This window comes from Aspergillus mulundensis (genome assembly GCF_003369625.1).
Source record: "Aspergillus mulundensis strain DSM 5745 chromosome Unknown scaffold_0, whole genome shotgun sequence".
In the NCBI taxonomy this organism is placed as follows: Eukaryota; Fungi; Ascomycota; class Eurotiomycetes; order Eurotiales; family Aspergillaceae; genus Aspergillus; species Aspergillus mulundensis.
In genome coordinates, this window is record NW_020797888.1 from 1,890,770 (window position 1) to 1,904,782 (window position 14,013).

A 14,013-nucleotide genomic window follows, 5' to 3' on the forward strand; every position below is an offset into this window, starting at 1 on the left:
ACTGGGTAGATTCGGCGCGCAAATCGCACAGGCACGGGACTTTGAGTATTGGGACTGTGCGATCAGTTAGTGGCGGAGTTTTGGGTCATCTTCCGGGCCCAATATCAGCAGCTTTGGATTCGTTCCACAATGAGATTCCAGTGCCTTCGCTTCAAGTCAATTACAGCACGGGATATTCCAGTGCACATGGAACATCCGGCCATCGAGATTTCTCCTGCTAGGTCCCTCGTTCCATCCTACCGTCAATTGGGAAACCATGACTTTGGTGACAGTGACATCTTCTGTCTCCAACCTGCACGCGGTTTTTGAGGGTGACAAGGCGTGGAGTGTTTTCATTTTTCATTGACCAATCTCGGATATATGCTCTTTTCATCTCCTGTTCCTCTCAATATTAGTCCGTACAGTGTCTGAAGAGCTTAAGAATGAACACTGACCAGTATCGGCACCACAGTATTTAGAATCCAGCAACCTAGGCTCCTTACACTATAGAAAGAATTACTCACAGTGCCGTCGCCTTCATTGTCCCCGTGGCTTCGTTTAAAAGGTCGAGCTGGCAATAGTCAAGAAAATCGCATTCATTGTAGTTGCATCATATGGTACATATAACCAGGAACTTTGGGGCGCCGTGCAATGACTGTTGGGTAATTCTTTTCGAGAGGGTATTTGCTTTAAGACTCTGTGGCTATTCGAACCAGATACCGCCGTTTCTCTGCCACCCCGTTGATTGCCCGAACTGTTGTACAAACGGCAGCATGGGAATGGATGCTCTCTGCGAGCTGTGGATTGCAATTGACCACGGTAGGCAATCAAGCACTCTTCAGACTGGGAGAGAGAATTTCTTGCCTTTCATTATCCTGCTCACAAATTAGTCTCTGGGATATTTTACGCAAACGGATGACTTACTTGGTGTAGTAGATGTAGAAAAAGTCAGAATACAAAAGAGTCTGGATGATACCTGCCAGAACTGGAACGGGATGAAAGTGGTTTTCTGCAAAGTATCGGTATATCCAGTTGGGGATATAGAGAGCCCTATAGATACCCAATGCGAATAGATAATGGGTAGTGATAGATTCTGCTTCACCGGTACGTTGGAGCATAAAAAGCTGGGGAAGGATGGCCACAGACTCGAGCCAGATCGAGAAAGTCCATAGAACCTACAGTCTGTCAATGTTGAGCCCACTACTAAAAGAGATTGACTGACCTCCGAAATGCTATAGTCGTGTGGGAAAATAAGAGCGAGGATGGCGCTGGCGGCAAGTAGGTACTGCACTTTAAACGTATCGAGGTTGGGGTCATGTGTAGGTCGGTAATCATTGAGCATAAGGTAGATGATATAGCCTGACGAGCCGATGAACAAGATTTTGAAGGTTGTATTGTATAATGAGTCCGTAAAAGCCCAGAACAAATCTAGAGTCATTGGTGGTCAACCATAGTAACAGAGGCAGCAAACAAGGTATCCTGAAACGTACCAAGATATCTAGTAACAAAAACTATCAAGTAGAGAGCCTGCGACTTGAAAGACAATCCGGAGCAGCTCTATAAGCTAGAATTAGCGCATTAGCACCAGGTCGTAGATGGGTTGGGCGCACGCTTGAAGACTTCATTTTTTGTAGAAGGACAAATATCGACGCAAGATGGGAGAAATCAGCTGTGATACTGTTAGAACTGTTATTGCCAGTGGTCCCTTGGAACTTACCAAGTAATCTGAAGATATTCATGGTGCTATCAGGTTCCCTTTTCAGGGTTGCAGTCAATCACACAAGGAAAAGACAACAAGATGGGGGACAATTGGAGAACAGAGAAGGATTGCGATCCAAGAAATCTATAGTATTGGGTGTCTGGCCCTCAAATGGATGTTGAATAATTTCCGCCTAACAGACAGACAAGTTTGTGATCACAGAGCAACTTCAGTGATGACATAAACAAACCCAAGAATGTGGACACGAAGCCTTAAGCATTAATTAAGCAGTGCACAACCAGGCACAAGCTAGGGTGGACATAGCCCACATTCATTATGCAACACACTCTACCAGTTATTATCATGCATATTTACATGCTGCCTAAAACCAAAAATTAAAGTTCTGAGAGTCACATATGTATAATCAGTGTCATCAAGGCTTCAAGAATGGTCAGTGATAATATAATTTTGCTAAAACAGCAGTAGCCACTAACAACAAGCATTGAAATTCCGCCAGTGACTGCTTGTATAAAAGATGAACAATCAAAACAAGGCCCTGCCAAGTATACCTTCAGTATCTGTAATGCATTGTAGATACCCTTCAGCCAATTCGCTTCTCAGAGCACAAATTGTACTTTCCCTATCTAGTCTATCCCAGTCCCGTAAACCGGCACGCTTCAACTTCTGGCCCTCTGTAATTTGCTGAAACAGCCGGTCCTTATCTGCCTCGAGCTGGGAGAGACGTTTCTCTGTCGTGGCCTCAATGTCGAGCGGCGCAAGTTTACCTCCGGGTAAAATTGTGCCGAGACCTGTGAGATATTTGGAGTGCCTGGGGGCTTGTGAGGGGGTTGTTGGCACGCTATTATGACGGCCGGAGCGGGAACGTTGAGGTTCAGCAACAGGGACTGGTAAGTGATTACTTCGAGGCGCAGTTCCATGGGACCCAGTAAGCCCAGGCCCACGACGCAAGGAGGTGCTTGCCCAGCCACTATCTTTGAAATTTGAGCTTCCGCGAGGCCTTGTCGGAGCAGACAAGAGTGAAATATTTGATGCGCGAGGATGCGACGGAAGAGTCTTCGGGCCATGTGGCGGACCGGGTGGAGGGGACAGTTTGTGGTTGCGGCTATTGCTAAACGCCTTCGGCTGGCTTGGGACATTGCTCGGATATGACGTTTTGCTGTGAAATGACTTCGGGTCTAAATCAGAGACCCGAGACGGCAATGGTGTCGCGAAAGCCTTCTCTGACGTAGGAGATTTGATCCTGGCTTCCGGTGTTTCCAACTTGCCTCTTATCACCGGTGTGCGGTCATACTGGCTCATTGGGGTCCCGCGGTCTTGAGAGCGGCGATGACTTGAAAGATGAGTAACAGGCGGCGATCCACTTCTATTGCCTCTGATGCTATGGTTCCTTTCATCGAGGGGTGATGACCGTCTGGAGTTGGACATAGAACCAGAGGCAGAAGGGCGCTTAGATGATGTATCATTTGGGGATTGTGACCGTCGTCTCTGTCCCTGATACCGATCAGCAGTGGGATCCCTACGCCCACAATGGAAAGGGCTCCTGGCGCGAGGCGTTGGGCGCTGATCTTCTTGATATGGTGGTACATGTCGCGAAGGTGAGCCGGGCCTCGTATGCCGGCCAGCGGAAGGTAGGCGGCGGTCTGTTCTATAGTACCCGTAATCGCGACTGGAGGAAGAAGCGTCCCCGGGCTGCCTCTGGATCAGACTGTTATGGGCCCAAGCAGCATCGCGCGGACGATCTTCCCTAAAAGGAGATCTTGGTCGTCTAGACGAGGATACTGGAGACCTTGGCCTCACGTCCCGACGGGGCGAGAACCTTCGAGAGGCATACGATTTCGCGTACAAAACATTAACGTCTCTGTTATACGGCTGAGGGCTTCGTGAACGACGTCTGAAGGGAGGGGGCGAACGACTCCTGGGGCGGGTATATGGCCGACCAGGAGATGGTGCCCACGTGTCAGCGACAAGGCGACCTGGAGGAGAACGCATTCGTGGGGGCGACCTGCTGCGACGACTATAAACTCGAGAAGCCCCAGGGCGATAGCTCTCCCCACCACGATGGTCATCGAATCTGTAGAGATAACACCCCGCTCAGTAACTGTGTATTCAAAAAGACGCCTGGATTTGCGCTAAGATGGGGGCCAGTCAAACCTTCTGGTGCGATCCCAATCCATCTGTGATTGAGATTTGTTACACGTGGTGTAAGTATGACAAAAGAGTATAATTTAGATGTAATGTGTGTTTACCTAGGCAGGTAGATGTTGAGTAGTCTGTCTCAGAGTTCAACATAAAATTGGTGATGGTTGTGCCACGCTGATTCATCTATGCCATACGTACTTGGTGATCCCTTGGTGATGATACTTGGCACATCCCTGCCGTCTTCTAACTACAGACATGGGTGTCTGGAGACAACCATGTGACTTTATCACATTTATGCTATTTGCCTCCAGCCCAAAGAGAAAGATGTACTACCCCACTACGAGATACCGCAAAGTCACAGACCCTTCGGCCTTCTGGTTCATCCTTTGCTATTACTCCGCTGCGTATACAAGGGTTCCCTGGTGCTATGGTAATTGCTAGCGCAAAGGACAAGGCATTTTTATATGCAAATAACCATGAAAATGGATCTAATCTTAGGGCCTTCCTGTCATATGGGATTCTTTAGATGCGACAATCTTGTTGATCAGGTCCCCATTTTCCAGGGCCTGTTGAGCTGCCCTGTTTCCGGCAATCGTTTTATTTGACCCCTGTCCAGAACCAAGGTGTTTATCTGTCCACCCCCATCCAGTAAAATATACACCGATGAAGTATGATTGTGTTCCTCCTTTATGTTGTATCGATTCCTTTTCGTCGATATATCTCAACTTGGCACCTTTCCCCATGACTTTCCTGGCAAGCGCCTCCTTTGCTTGGGAAAATGAGTTGGATTCTTCGAGGGCCTCAAGCTTTGGTGACCATAGTTCGGAGAGCCACGACTCGGCAACAGCATAGCCATCGGGATGAGACAAGATGACAGCAGCCACGTAGGCTTCAAAAATATCCCCTCTCGTTTTGATCCACCTTTTCGGCTGATTTGAGAACTCAGGCGGAACCGACGCTCTGCTGTCGATGCCATACTGGGTGGCGTACTCAGCCAGCGTCTCATTCTTTACTAGAAGCTCTCTGATTTGTGACATGCGGCCGGACGGCATGTGCTGGAATCGGTTCCAGATGAGCTTGGTGGAAAATAGCTCTATGTATGCATCGCCGAGAATTTCAAGCCTGTCATAAGTTGTTTTTGGGTCTTTGCTCACACCTGGATGTGTAAAAACCGCCCGTTCGAGTTGTTCGTCTCGAACTGGAGGCAATGGGGGTAGGGATTTGAGATGCCGACTAAGCCGCGGCACTTCAGGGCCAGGGTCAGTGAGTTTAGTATGTTTTCTTAGAGGTGGTGTTTTTTGTAGAGCGGATGTGAACACTTTAGTTGCCTCCAAGACCTCTGGACTGAGTTTAATATGACCATTGTCGTATTTCACGATTATTTTGTCGGCTAGCATACAGATACTTTGGATATCGTCTTGTAGGTCAGTGTCCGGTGAGGGCGCCTGTGGAGAAGATATGTTGAAACTATGGTCAGAGTAAGTTTCCTAGTTTGTTGTCAACATTGCGCAATCAGTTTCCTGAAGAGGGATGACACTGACTTTTTTTCTTGTTTTGGCTGCTTTATCATCGTGGTATGACGCAAAAACAGATTTGCGTTTTCGATCCATGACTGGACTGCAGTATGCGGAAGAACGTCTGCTATATCAGACGTTTGAGCGGTGTGGTCACGTGGTACCGTATCGGGGATGTCTACGTCCGACCCTACAAACTTACTCTGCAACAACCAAAACAACACCTTCCACCCCAAATGGCAGCTCAGTATAGTCGACTATTGGACTTGGCTAAGGTAACCTTACCCGTAACTTATATGCTGTTACATTTCTGATTATCGTGTGTCGAAACAGGTTCAATGCCGAGTCTTCTCCCTGAACTTCAACCCCGACGGGTTACGGCTTGGAAATAAGGTGCTGCGTCAGAGACTACGAGGTCCAGCATTGGCAGAATGGTATCCAAAGAAGACGGTCTCCTTTAGAGATTTGCGGACCACGTGCAAATCACTTGGATTGACGACTTTTGATGAAGCCGAGGATGACAGAGAAGAAGCCATTCAGATGTGAGTCTATTCTGTTCTCGGGTTTGTATATTCTGCTTATGGTACAACCCCAGTGCGAAACTACGTGGGAAGGGAAGGCCAAAGAAAAAGCGAACAGCCGCAGGTGAGGTAACTTTCCAGTGCATTCACAGTGGTCACTAACAAGCATCCGTTTTTACAGAATCCAGATCTGCCAAGAAGAAGAAATGATATCCAAGCAATGAGTTTATTACTTATATTTTTTTATCTGTACCATAATGTTGTAATACATCTATTTTTTTTACAAAAGTTAGACTTCTATAATAGTAAAAAATACTATTTGTCAGGTGTCACAATCGCGGCCTCCGCCCAGCTAGGGCTAGGGCCTGACTGCTCACATGTTATCACTGCTATGGTGTTGCAATTGCGCGGTGTTGCAATAATATAATTTGGCGGCCTGAGGCTGCCTAATAAAGAAACTTTAGTACTAATCTAGCTGTGTACTAAAATAGTAGCTAGTTATATAATATATAAAATACTAAGTTTAACTTAAATTTTAACTTAAAAATTAATGATTAATTTTTACTATAAATATACAATACCTTTTTGTTATAATAATTTATATTTTTTAAGCTTAATATTATCACAATGTGGCACCACTGCAGCATTATACTACTATTATGTCACGCCTATGGATGCCAAGGCCCCGATAAGATAAGGGACACTAATAAGATAAGAGTTATGGTAATGTTAACCCACCATATAGTAGTAATATTATTAATATTTTAAAAATATATTTAAGGCTAACACCCTAACAAAATAATTAGTTAAAAGTTAGTTTCTATATATTTTATCAGCGGATGACGGTATGATGAAAGATTTATATTATGATTAATGCTATTTAAAGGTAGTAATATAGTAAAGCAAGGGCGGTAGCTCGTGGTAATATAATACTAAATGCATGTAATATAAGTTATTTTAATAGTCCCTTTTCAAAAAAAATGCCCTTGTTTAAACTAAAGCTATAAAACAAAGAAAAAAAAGGCTAAGCTGGTAATAAACGTAAAAAATAAAAAAAAGGCTATAATAGTTTTAATTTATATTTAAGTTTAATTTAGTCTTAACCTTTTTAATATTAAATATAATGTTATTACCGCTATGGTATTATAACTATGTAGTGTTGTAATAACGCAATCCAGCGGCCTAAGGTGTCACACCCACAAATGCCAAGCCCTAATAAGATAAGGGAGCTAATAAGATAAGGGTCACAGTAATATTAACCCACCATGTAGTGGTAATATTATTATTATTTTAATAATATATTTAAGRCTAACGCCCTAGCAAAAAATAATTAACTAAAAATTAGTTTTTATATATTCTAGGCCTTAAGATTTAATATTAATTTTTTATTAAATAACCTTTTTAATACTTTATTTTTGTCATACTGCCACGTCTTTTTGCTTGTTTCTTGCTTGGTTCTTCCTTAGTTATAGCTTAGTTATTATGTATCTATATTACTTTTAAGATAATTACTTAAAAAATTAACTTATTATTATTTTATTATATTACCCCGTTAGGTTTAACAAGTGGTAGTATATTTTTTAATATAATTTAAAAGCCTCCTAAAAAATATTTACTTAATTTCTAGAGCTTTTAAAGTTAAAACCATAACTATAGTAAATACTATTAGTTAATAATATTTTATTTTTTATCTTACTATTAATATTTACTATTAATAAAAAAAGCTTTTTTTAAATTAATATTAGCCTATTCCTCCTAAACTTTAAAATTAAAATATTAAATATCTTGCTTTTTCCATACTTTAAAATTTAATTTTATTTATAACCTTAATATAAAAATTATATACTTGGCATGGTTTATAAAAAAAAAYTACCCCTTTTTATATAATTACACTAATTTTTATTAAATTAAAATATAAATTAAAGCGTTTTATATTTAGCTGTTAAAAAATTTTACACTTATATAAATAATATAAAATTATAAAAGATTTTTTATACCTTTAATTACTTTTACTTTTGGTTAAAATACTAAAAAAAAGCTTTAGGTTAATTATAATTATATTTATACTTAAAATCCTATTTAGTATTTTTTATATTTATTATAAAATTTACTACGCAGGAGCCTACTAACATAATATTATTTATTTTTTTACCTTTAAAAAAGATTTAAAGCTGCTTGCTTTTTTTTAAAAAAATATATACTAGAGTATACTTTTACACCCCTACCTAACCTTAATATAATATAATAAGTATTTTATTAAATAAAAACTAAAATATTCTTAGTAAATTATTTCTTAGTAAACTATTTTTTTAATATATTATTTTTATTAGCTAAGGCCACATTAGGGGTACTATAATAATTTATAAAATAAGTTATAAAAGTAGTACCACACGTGGTTAAAACTCTTAATATTATAGTATAATTAAAAGTTTTAGTACTAAAGTATTTTTTATTAAACTTAAAAATACTAGGATTATTCCCTACAAGCCCAAAAATATTATTTATTTTTAACTTTTTAGTAAAGCTACCTAAAAATAATAAAATAAAAAGATTTTATATTAAAAAAAACTTAGTAACCCTAATTAAAAAAAATAACTTATTATACTACATTTTATATTATATATAAATATAAGACACCTTATTTTTTTTTTCTTTAAGAATAACAAAAATAACATGTTTAAAATAATAAGTATTAATAAATCTTTTTACTATAATAAGGGCCTAGGACAGGGCTGTAATAACTTAAAAAGGCTAGACTTACTTAAAAACTAGCTATTAGTAGCTAATATAATTACTTAAATTTTACTAAATTAATAATAAATAAATAATTAAATAAGGGTAGTAAAAAATATTACAAGAAACTTTTAAAAGCTTATAAATTCAAAAAAAAATATAGCAGCTAATACTAATGCTAATACTAAAGTAAATAAAAATATAAATTATTTTAATAACACATAGTAAAATAATAAGAAACGTTTTAAAGGGCGGCCTTATAAATATTTTAAATAATAAAAAAAGGTTAAACAGGAATTAAAATAGTATAGCTAAAGGTAATTTAAATAATAATTTAAATAATAATAATAATAATAATAATAATAATAATAATCCTGGCGGGTTTAAACCCTAAAATAAACACTAATAATATAAAAATATTTAATAAAAAAATAAATAAAACTACCCTGCTAATAGTAATAGTAATAACTAGTAAATTAATAAAATAAGATATTTTAATTTTAATATTTTGGAAAATATTTTTATTAAACACTTTAGTAAAAAGGTTTATTATAAAAATGTTAACATTTTTATAAATTAACTTAAAAATATTATTAATTATAAAGGTAAAGTAATAATAAAAATAAATATTTAGGTTATACTTTAAGAATTAGCCTTAAATTAATTTACTTTTAAGCTAATAGTTTTTAAAAAAAATACTTTAAAAAAAATTAAATTTAAAAAATAGGTGGTTTACTTAAATAATATAAAAATTTTATTTTTATATTTTTAAAGCAAGGTTTAAAGTTAACTTCCTTTACTATAGGTTTAGTAATCTTTATTTTAAAATAACCCTTAAAAAGTTTATTTAAAAAGCTATACGCGCATGCAAAGCTATAAAAATAAATAATATTTATTTTTAAATAATAATTATATAGTGTGCTTTTAAGCTATTACTATGTAAAAATTTTTTAAATTAAATAAAAATATAACTTTAGGCTAGTTTATTAACTTAATTAAGTTAAAATTTATTACCTAGTAAGATTTAATATTTTAATATACTAAAAACTAGTGCCTTATTAATAAAGTATAATTTATTTCCTGCTAAAGTAATAATCCTAATTAAAATACTTTCCCTTATTATTTAAATAACTAAAACGCTTTTAATAACTTTAGGTAACCTATTTATATTTTAGTGCCTATTTATTTATAAAAAATAAAATAACCCTTAGCTATAATAATAAAATAATACTTAAATAAATTAAAAAAACTTTTAAAGGCCTGCATAAAGTTAGATTTTTTATTAATAATAAAATAAAAACTCTGGCGTTTTATAACCTAGTTAGCTTTAAATAATAAATAAACCTTATAATTTATTTACTTCGCAAGCATAGTAATAATAGTAAGTTATAAAATTTTTTAAAATAAATAATAATAATAATTAATAAATATAGAATTAACAGCGCGTATAACAAGCATTTTATATAATTATAAATAAAATAGGTAATATAAAAACTTTTAAGAAAATAGCTAATTATATATTATATAATTTATTAGCTTTAAAAAAGTAATAATTATTATAAATAAATAAAAAAGCATATCACGGCTTTTTTAAACATATAAAAAATCTATATAATATATATTATAATAGCAAGTATAATAATAATAAATACTTTTTAATATAGTAGTTAAAAATATAAATATTATTAAAAATACTCTTATTTTTACATGCCCGCTTTACCCTATATTATTTAATTTTTTAAATAAGCTAAAACAGCACACAAAAAAATATTTAAAAAAATTTTTATAAACTTTAAAAAATATTAAACTAAGAATAAATTTAAACTTTAATTTTTTAATAAATATTATAAAATTAAAAAAGATGCCAGAACTAAATAATATTAGCCTATATTTATAAAAATATATTATAATAAAGGTTTATATAAACAGGACTTCCTAGGTAAAAAACCTTTATTTAAATATTAGTAATTTAGTTATAATAGTAAATAAATTTTTTATTAAAAGTATTTTACCAAACGCCCTATTATAAAAAGCAAAGCTAATTATTATATTAGGTATTAAATTAAAATATATTACTATATATTTTATAAATATTTTATTATATTTCCCCGGGATGGTTAAGGGCAAGAAAGTTTATAGTAAAGTTATTACTTAAATATATTTTATTAAAAACCTAAAAATTAAAGTTTTAATTAGTATAAATACTTTAGTAAAAAAAAATTACCCTAAATTTAGGTAATTATACTAAAACCTTGTAATCCTACAAGCACTTAAAATTTTTATTATAAGTATATATAAAATATTATTAAGTTACCTTAATTTTTATTTATATTATATAGTATATTATAGTTTTTTTTTATTTATTAATAGCTATACTAGCTAAGGTAAAGGCAAAGCTTTTTAACTAAAACTTTATTTTTAAACCCCGCGAAGTAYAYAAAAAACTTATATATATATATWTTATAAATTATAACTTTATATATATTAAAGYAGTAAATATAATAAATTATTTTATTATTATACTAAAAAAATACTATATTAAGTATATATTTAATATTAAGTATCTTATAGTTAACAGGGTAAATATTAAATTTTTTTTAAAAATATTAATTTTTTTTACTTATTTATAAACCTTATAATTTTAAAGAACTAGCCGTAAAATAAGCTTTTATATTTTTAAAATAAGTTACTAAAAAACTTTTTAAAAATATTTTTAATTTTTTTTATTTTTTTATAGTAAAGAATACTTTAAAAATTTTAGTTACTTATAAATAATACTTAATTAAAAAGCTTTTAAATAATATTAATATATACACTAGATTTTTTTATACTATAGTAGTATTTAAAGCTTTTATATATAAATTTATATACCTATGGCAGGAGTTCACAGGAGTTATTAATATATTAAAAAAATTAATAAATATATTTAATAATAAAAAATAGTTAGGAAAATTGTCTTCTAAAACCTAAGGTATATTTTTTAAAACTAAATATATAAAAAGTAATTAATAAGTTATTTAATTTATTATATACTTAGGGAAAAATATTATAGTATATAGGTTATACTTTTTTAGCAAGACTAGTATTTATTATATATAAATAAGTTTTTAATAATAGCGTTTAAAAGCTTAAAAAATATTTAATAATTAATTTAAAAAATTTAAATAGCTATATTTAATTTAATTTTTACCCCGTGCCTATTTAAAAAAAATTATTATAATAATTATTAACTATTTTTATATTATAGTGGTAAATACTTTTTATTTTTTTTTACTAATAAATACTTATAAGAAAGAACTAGAAATATATAGCTGTAATTATATATTAAAAATAAAAGTAATTTTATATTATTATAATAAGTTTTATTAATAATATTTTTTATATTTAAAAAATAATAAACCTAAATTTTAAAAAACTTTATAAGTTTTACTAGGTATATATTAATAACCTTATAATAACTTTTAAAATACTAAAAAAATATATATAATACCTTTAAATAGTTTTTATAAAACTAAATAATATAAATATCCACCTTAAGCTAATAAAGTTATTTATTAATTTTTTTTTTAGTATAACTACTTAGCTAAAAAGTTAATATATTAAAAATGTTTACCCTAAAAAAAAGCTAGTAGTAATAAAGGCTTTTACTTTTTTAACTTTATTATTTAAGCTTAAAACTTTTTTAGGAGTTACTAAATAGTTTTATAATTATATTAAAAATTATAATAAAATTATTACTTTTTTTTAAATTATAAAAACTATTTTACTTTAAAAAGCGCCTTTCAAGGGCCTAGCTAAAAAAGCTTATTTAATAAAAATATTAATATAGTAATTTAATAATAACTTAAAAGCTTTTTATATACTTAAAAAGGCTTTTAAATTTCTTATATTTTTAGCTTACTTTAAGAAATACTAGTAACTTTATATAAACCTTAATTTTTTTTTAAAAAAGGCTATAGTATTATGGTATACTATTTTTATAATAATTATAAGTATAATAATTTATTTAAACCCCTTTTATAAACTATTATATATTTTATATTATTTTTAAGTAAAGCGCTTATAATAATAAAGTTTAATTATTAGCCTATAAAAATAAAAATTTTATATTTTATTTAGGTAATACGCAAGATCTACTATATAATTAAATTTATAAAAATTTTTATTATAATATATATAAATTATAGTTTAACTCCTAATATTATAACTTAAAAATTTATAATAATAGTTTTTTTTAAAAATAAATAAATAAAAGGCTTATTTATATATTTTAATATATATAATAATTTAAGCTTAGGGTATTTTATTATTTAGGCAGGATAAATATTATTATAAATATTTTTTTTATATTAAAAAACTTTTTACATAGCTATATAATAAATTTAACCTTAATTATTTATAAATAAACTAAAAACATGCTTTTACTACTTTTTTTATTACTTTATTAAATAATTTTAAGTAGCGTGTTAAAAACGCGTACCTAAATAATACTTATATAAATTTAATTTTAAAAACTTTATAAAAATTAAAAAAAACTTTTTATACCAGCGGTCCTTTCTTATTAAAAATATAATAATTTATTATATATACTTAAGCAGTAAATACACCTATATAAAAATACTTTTATATATTTTACTTTGCCTACCTATGGTAATACTAATACCCCCGGAAGCTCCCTTAATAATAAATTCTAGCTTTATTTACTAAGATTATTACTTAAATTTTTTTTACTTAATTTATAACAATAATAGGTATTAAAAACTAAATAAATATTTAAAAAATATATATAATTTTATTACTTATAAAATGTCATGTTGCTTCTCTTTCCTCCTAGCTAGCTACGGTTCTTCCTTCCTGCTTACATTAGCACTTAGTTATTAGCATGTATTTATTGCTTTTAAGATAATTAATTAAAAGAATTAACTTACTATTTTATTATATTACCTCCCTTTAGCTTAATAAGTAATAGCATGTCTTTTTTAATCTAGAAGCCTCTTAAAAAACATTTACTTAATAATTAAAAAATTTTAAAAGTTAAAATAAATAATAGTGGTAAATACTAATAATTACCCTTTTTTTTATACCCTGCTTTATAACTTTTAATATTTACTAAAAAAATTCCTGAACTAATATTAACCTACTTTTTTTAAACTTTAAAATTAAAATATTAAATAGCTTGCTTTTATTAACTCTTAGATTTTAATTTTATATATAAAGTTAATATAAAAACCGCTTGCCTAGCTATTTTTTTAAAGTAAAAAAAATTACCTTTTTAAATATAATTATACTAGTTCCCCTAGATTAAAATATAAACTAAAATATTTTATATTTAGTAATTAAAAAGTTCTTACGCCTATATAAATAATATAGGATTATAAAAAATTTTAGGTACCTTTTAATTATAATA

General features: G+C 30.9%; 3 protein-coding genes across 3 annotated transcripts; all 3 read right to left on the minus strand.

The window, feature by feature from the left end:
* Nucleotides 1-817: 817 nt before the first annotated feature.
* On the minus strand, nt 818-1,718 carry DSM5745_00541 (ER lumen protein-retaining receptor; the record flags this gene model as incomplete). The annotated part of the gene is made up of 6 exons (XM_026742557.1): nt 818-854; nt 904-1,154; nt 1,202-1,407; nt 1,470-1,536; nt 1,590-1,648; nt 1,697-1,718. The coding sequence occupies 6 exons, from the start codon at nt 1,716-1,718 to the stop codon at nt 818-820; spliced, it is 642 nt and encodes a 213-aa protein (XP_026608402.1).
* Nucleotides 1,719-2,221: 503 nt separating this feature from the next.
* On the minus strand, nt 2,222-2,998 carry DSM5745_00542 (uncharacterized protein; the record flags this gene model as incomplete). The annotated part of the gene is made up of 1 exon (XM_026742558.1): nt 2,222-2,998. The coding sequence occupies one exon, from the start codon at nt 2,996-2,998 to the stop codon at nt 2,222-2,224; it is 777 nt and encodes a 258-aa protein (XP_026608403.1).
* A 1,334-nt stretch (nt 2,999-4,332) lies between these two features.
* DSM5745_00543 (ribonuclease III) lies at nt 4,333-5,448 on the minus strand (the record flags this gene model as incomplete). Its single annotated transcript, XM_026742559.1, has 2 exons — nt 4,333-5,325; nt 5,380-5,448. The coding sequence occupies 2 exons, from the start codon at nt 5,446-5,448 to the stop codon at nt 4,333-4,335; spliced, it is 1,062 nt and encodes a 353-aa protein (XP_026608404.1).
* Nucleotides 5,449-14,013: the final 8,565 nt, after the last annotated feature.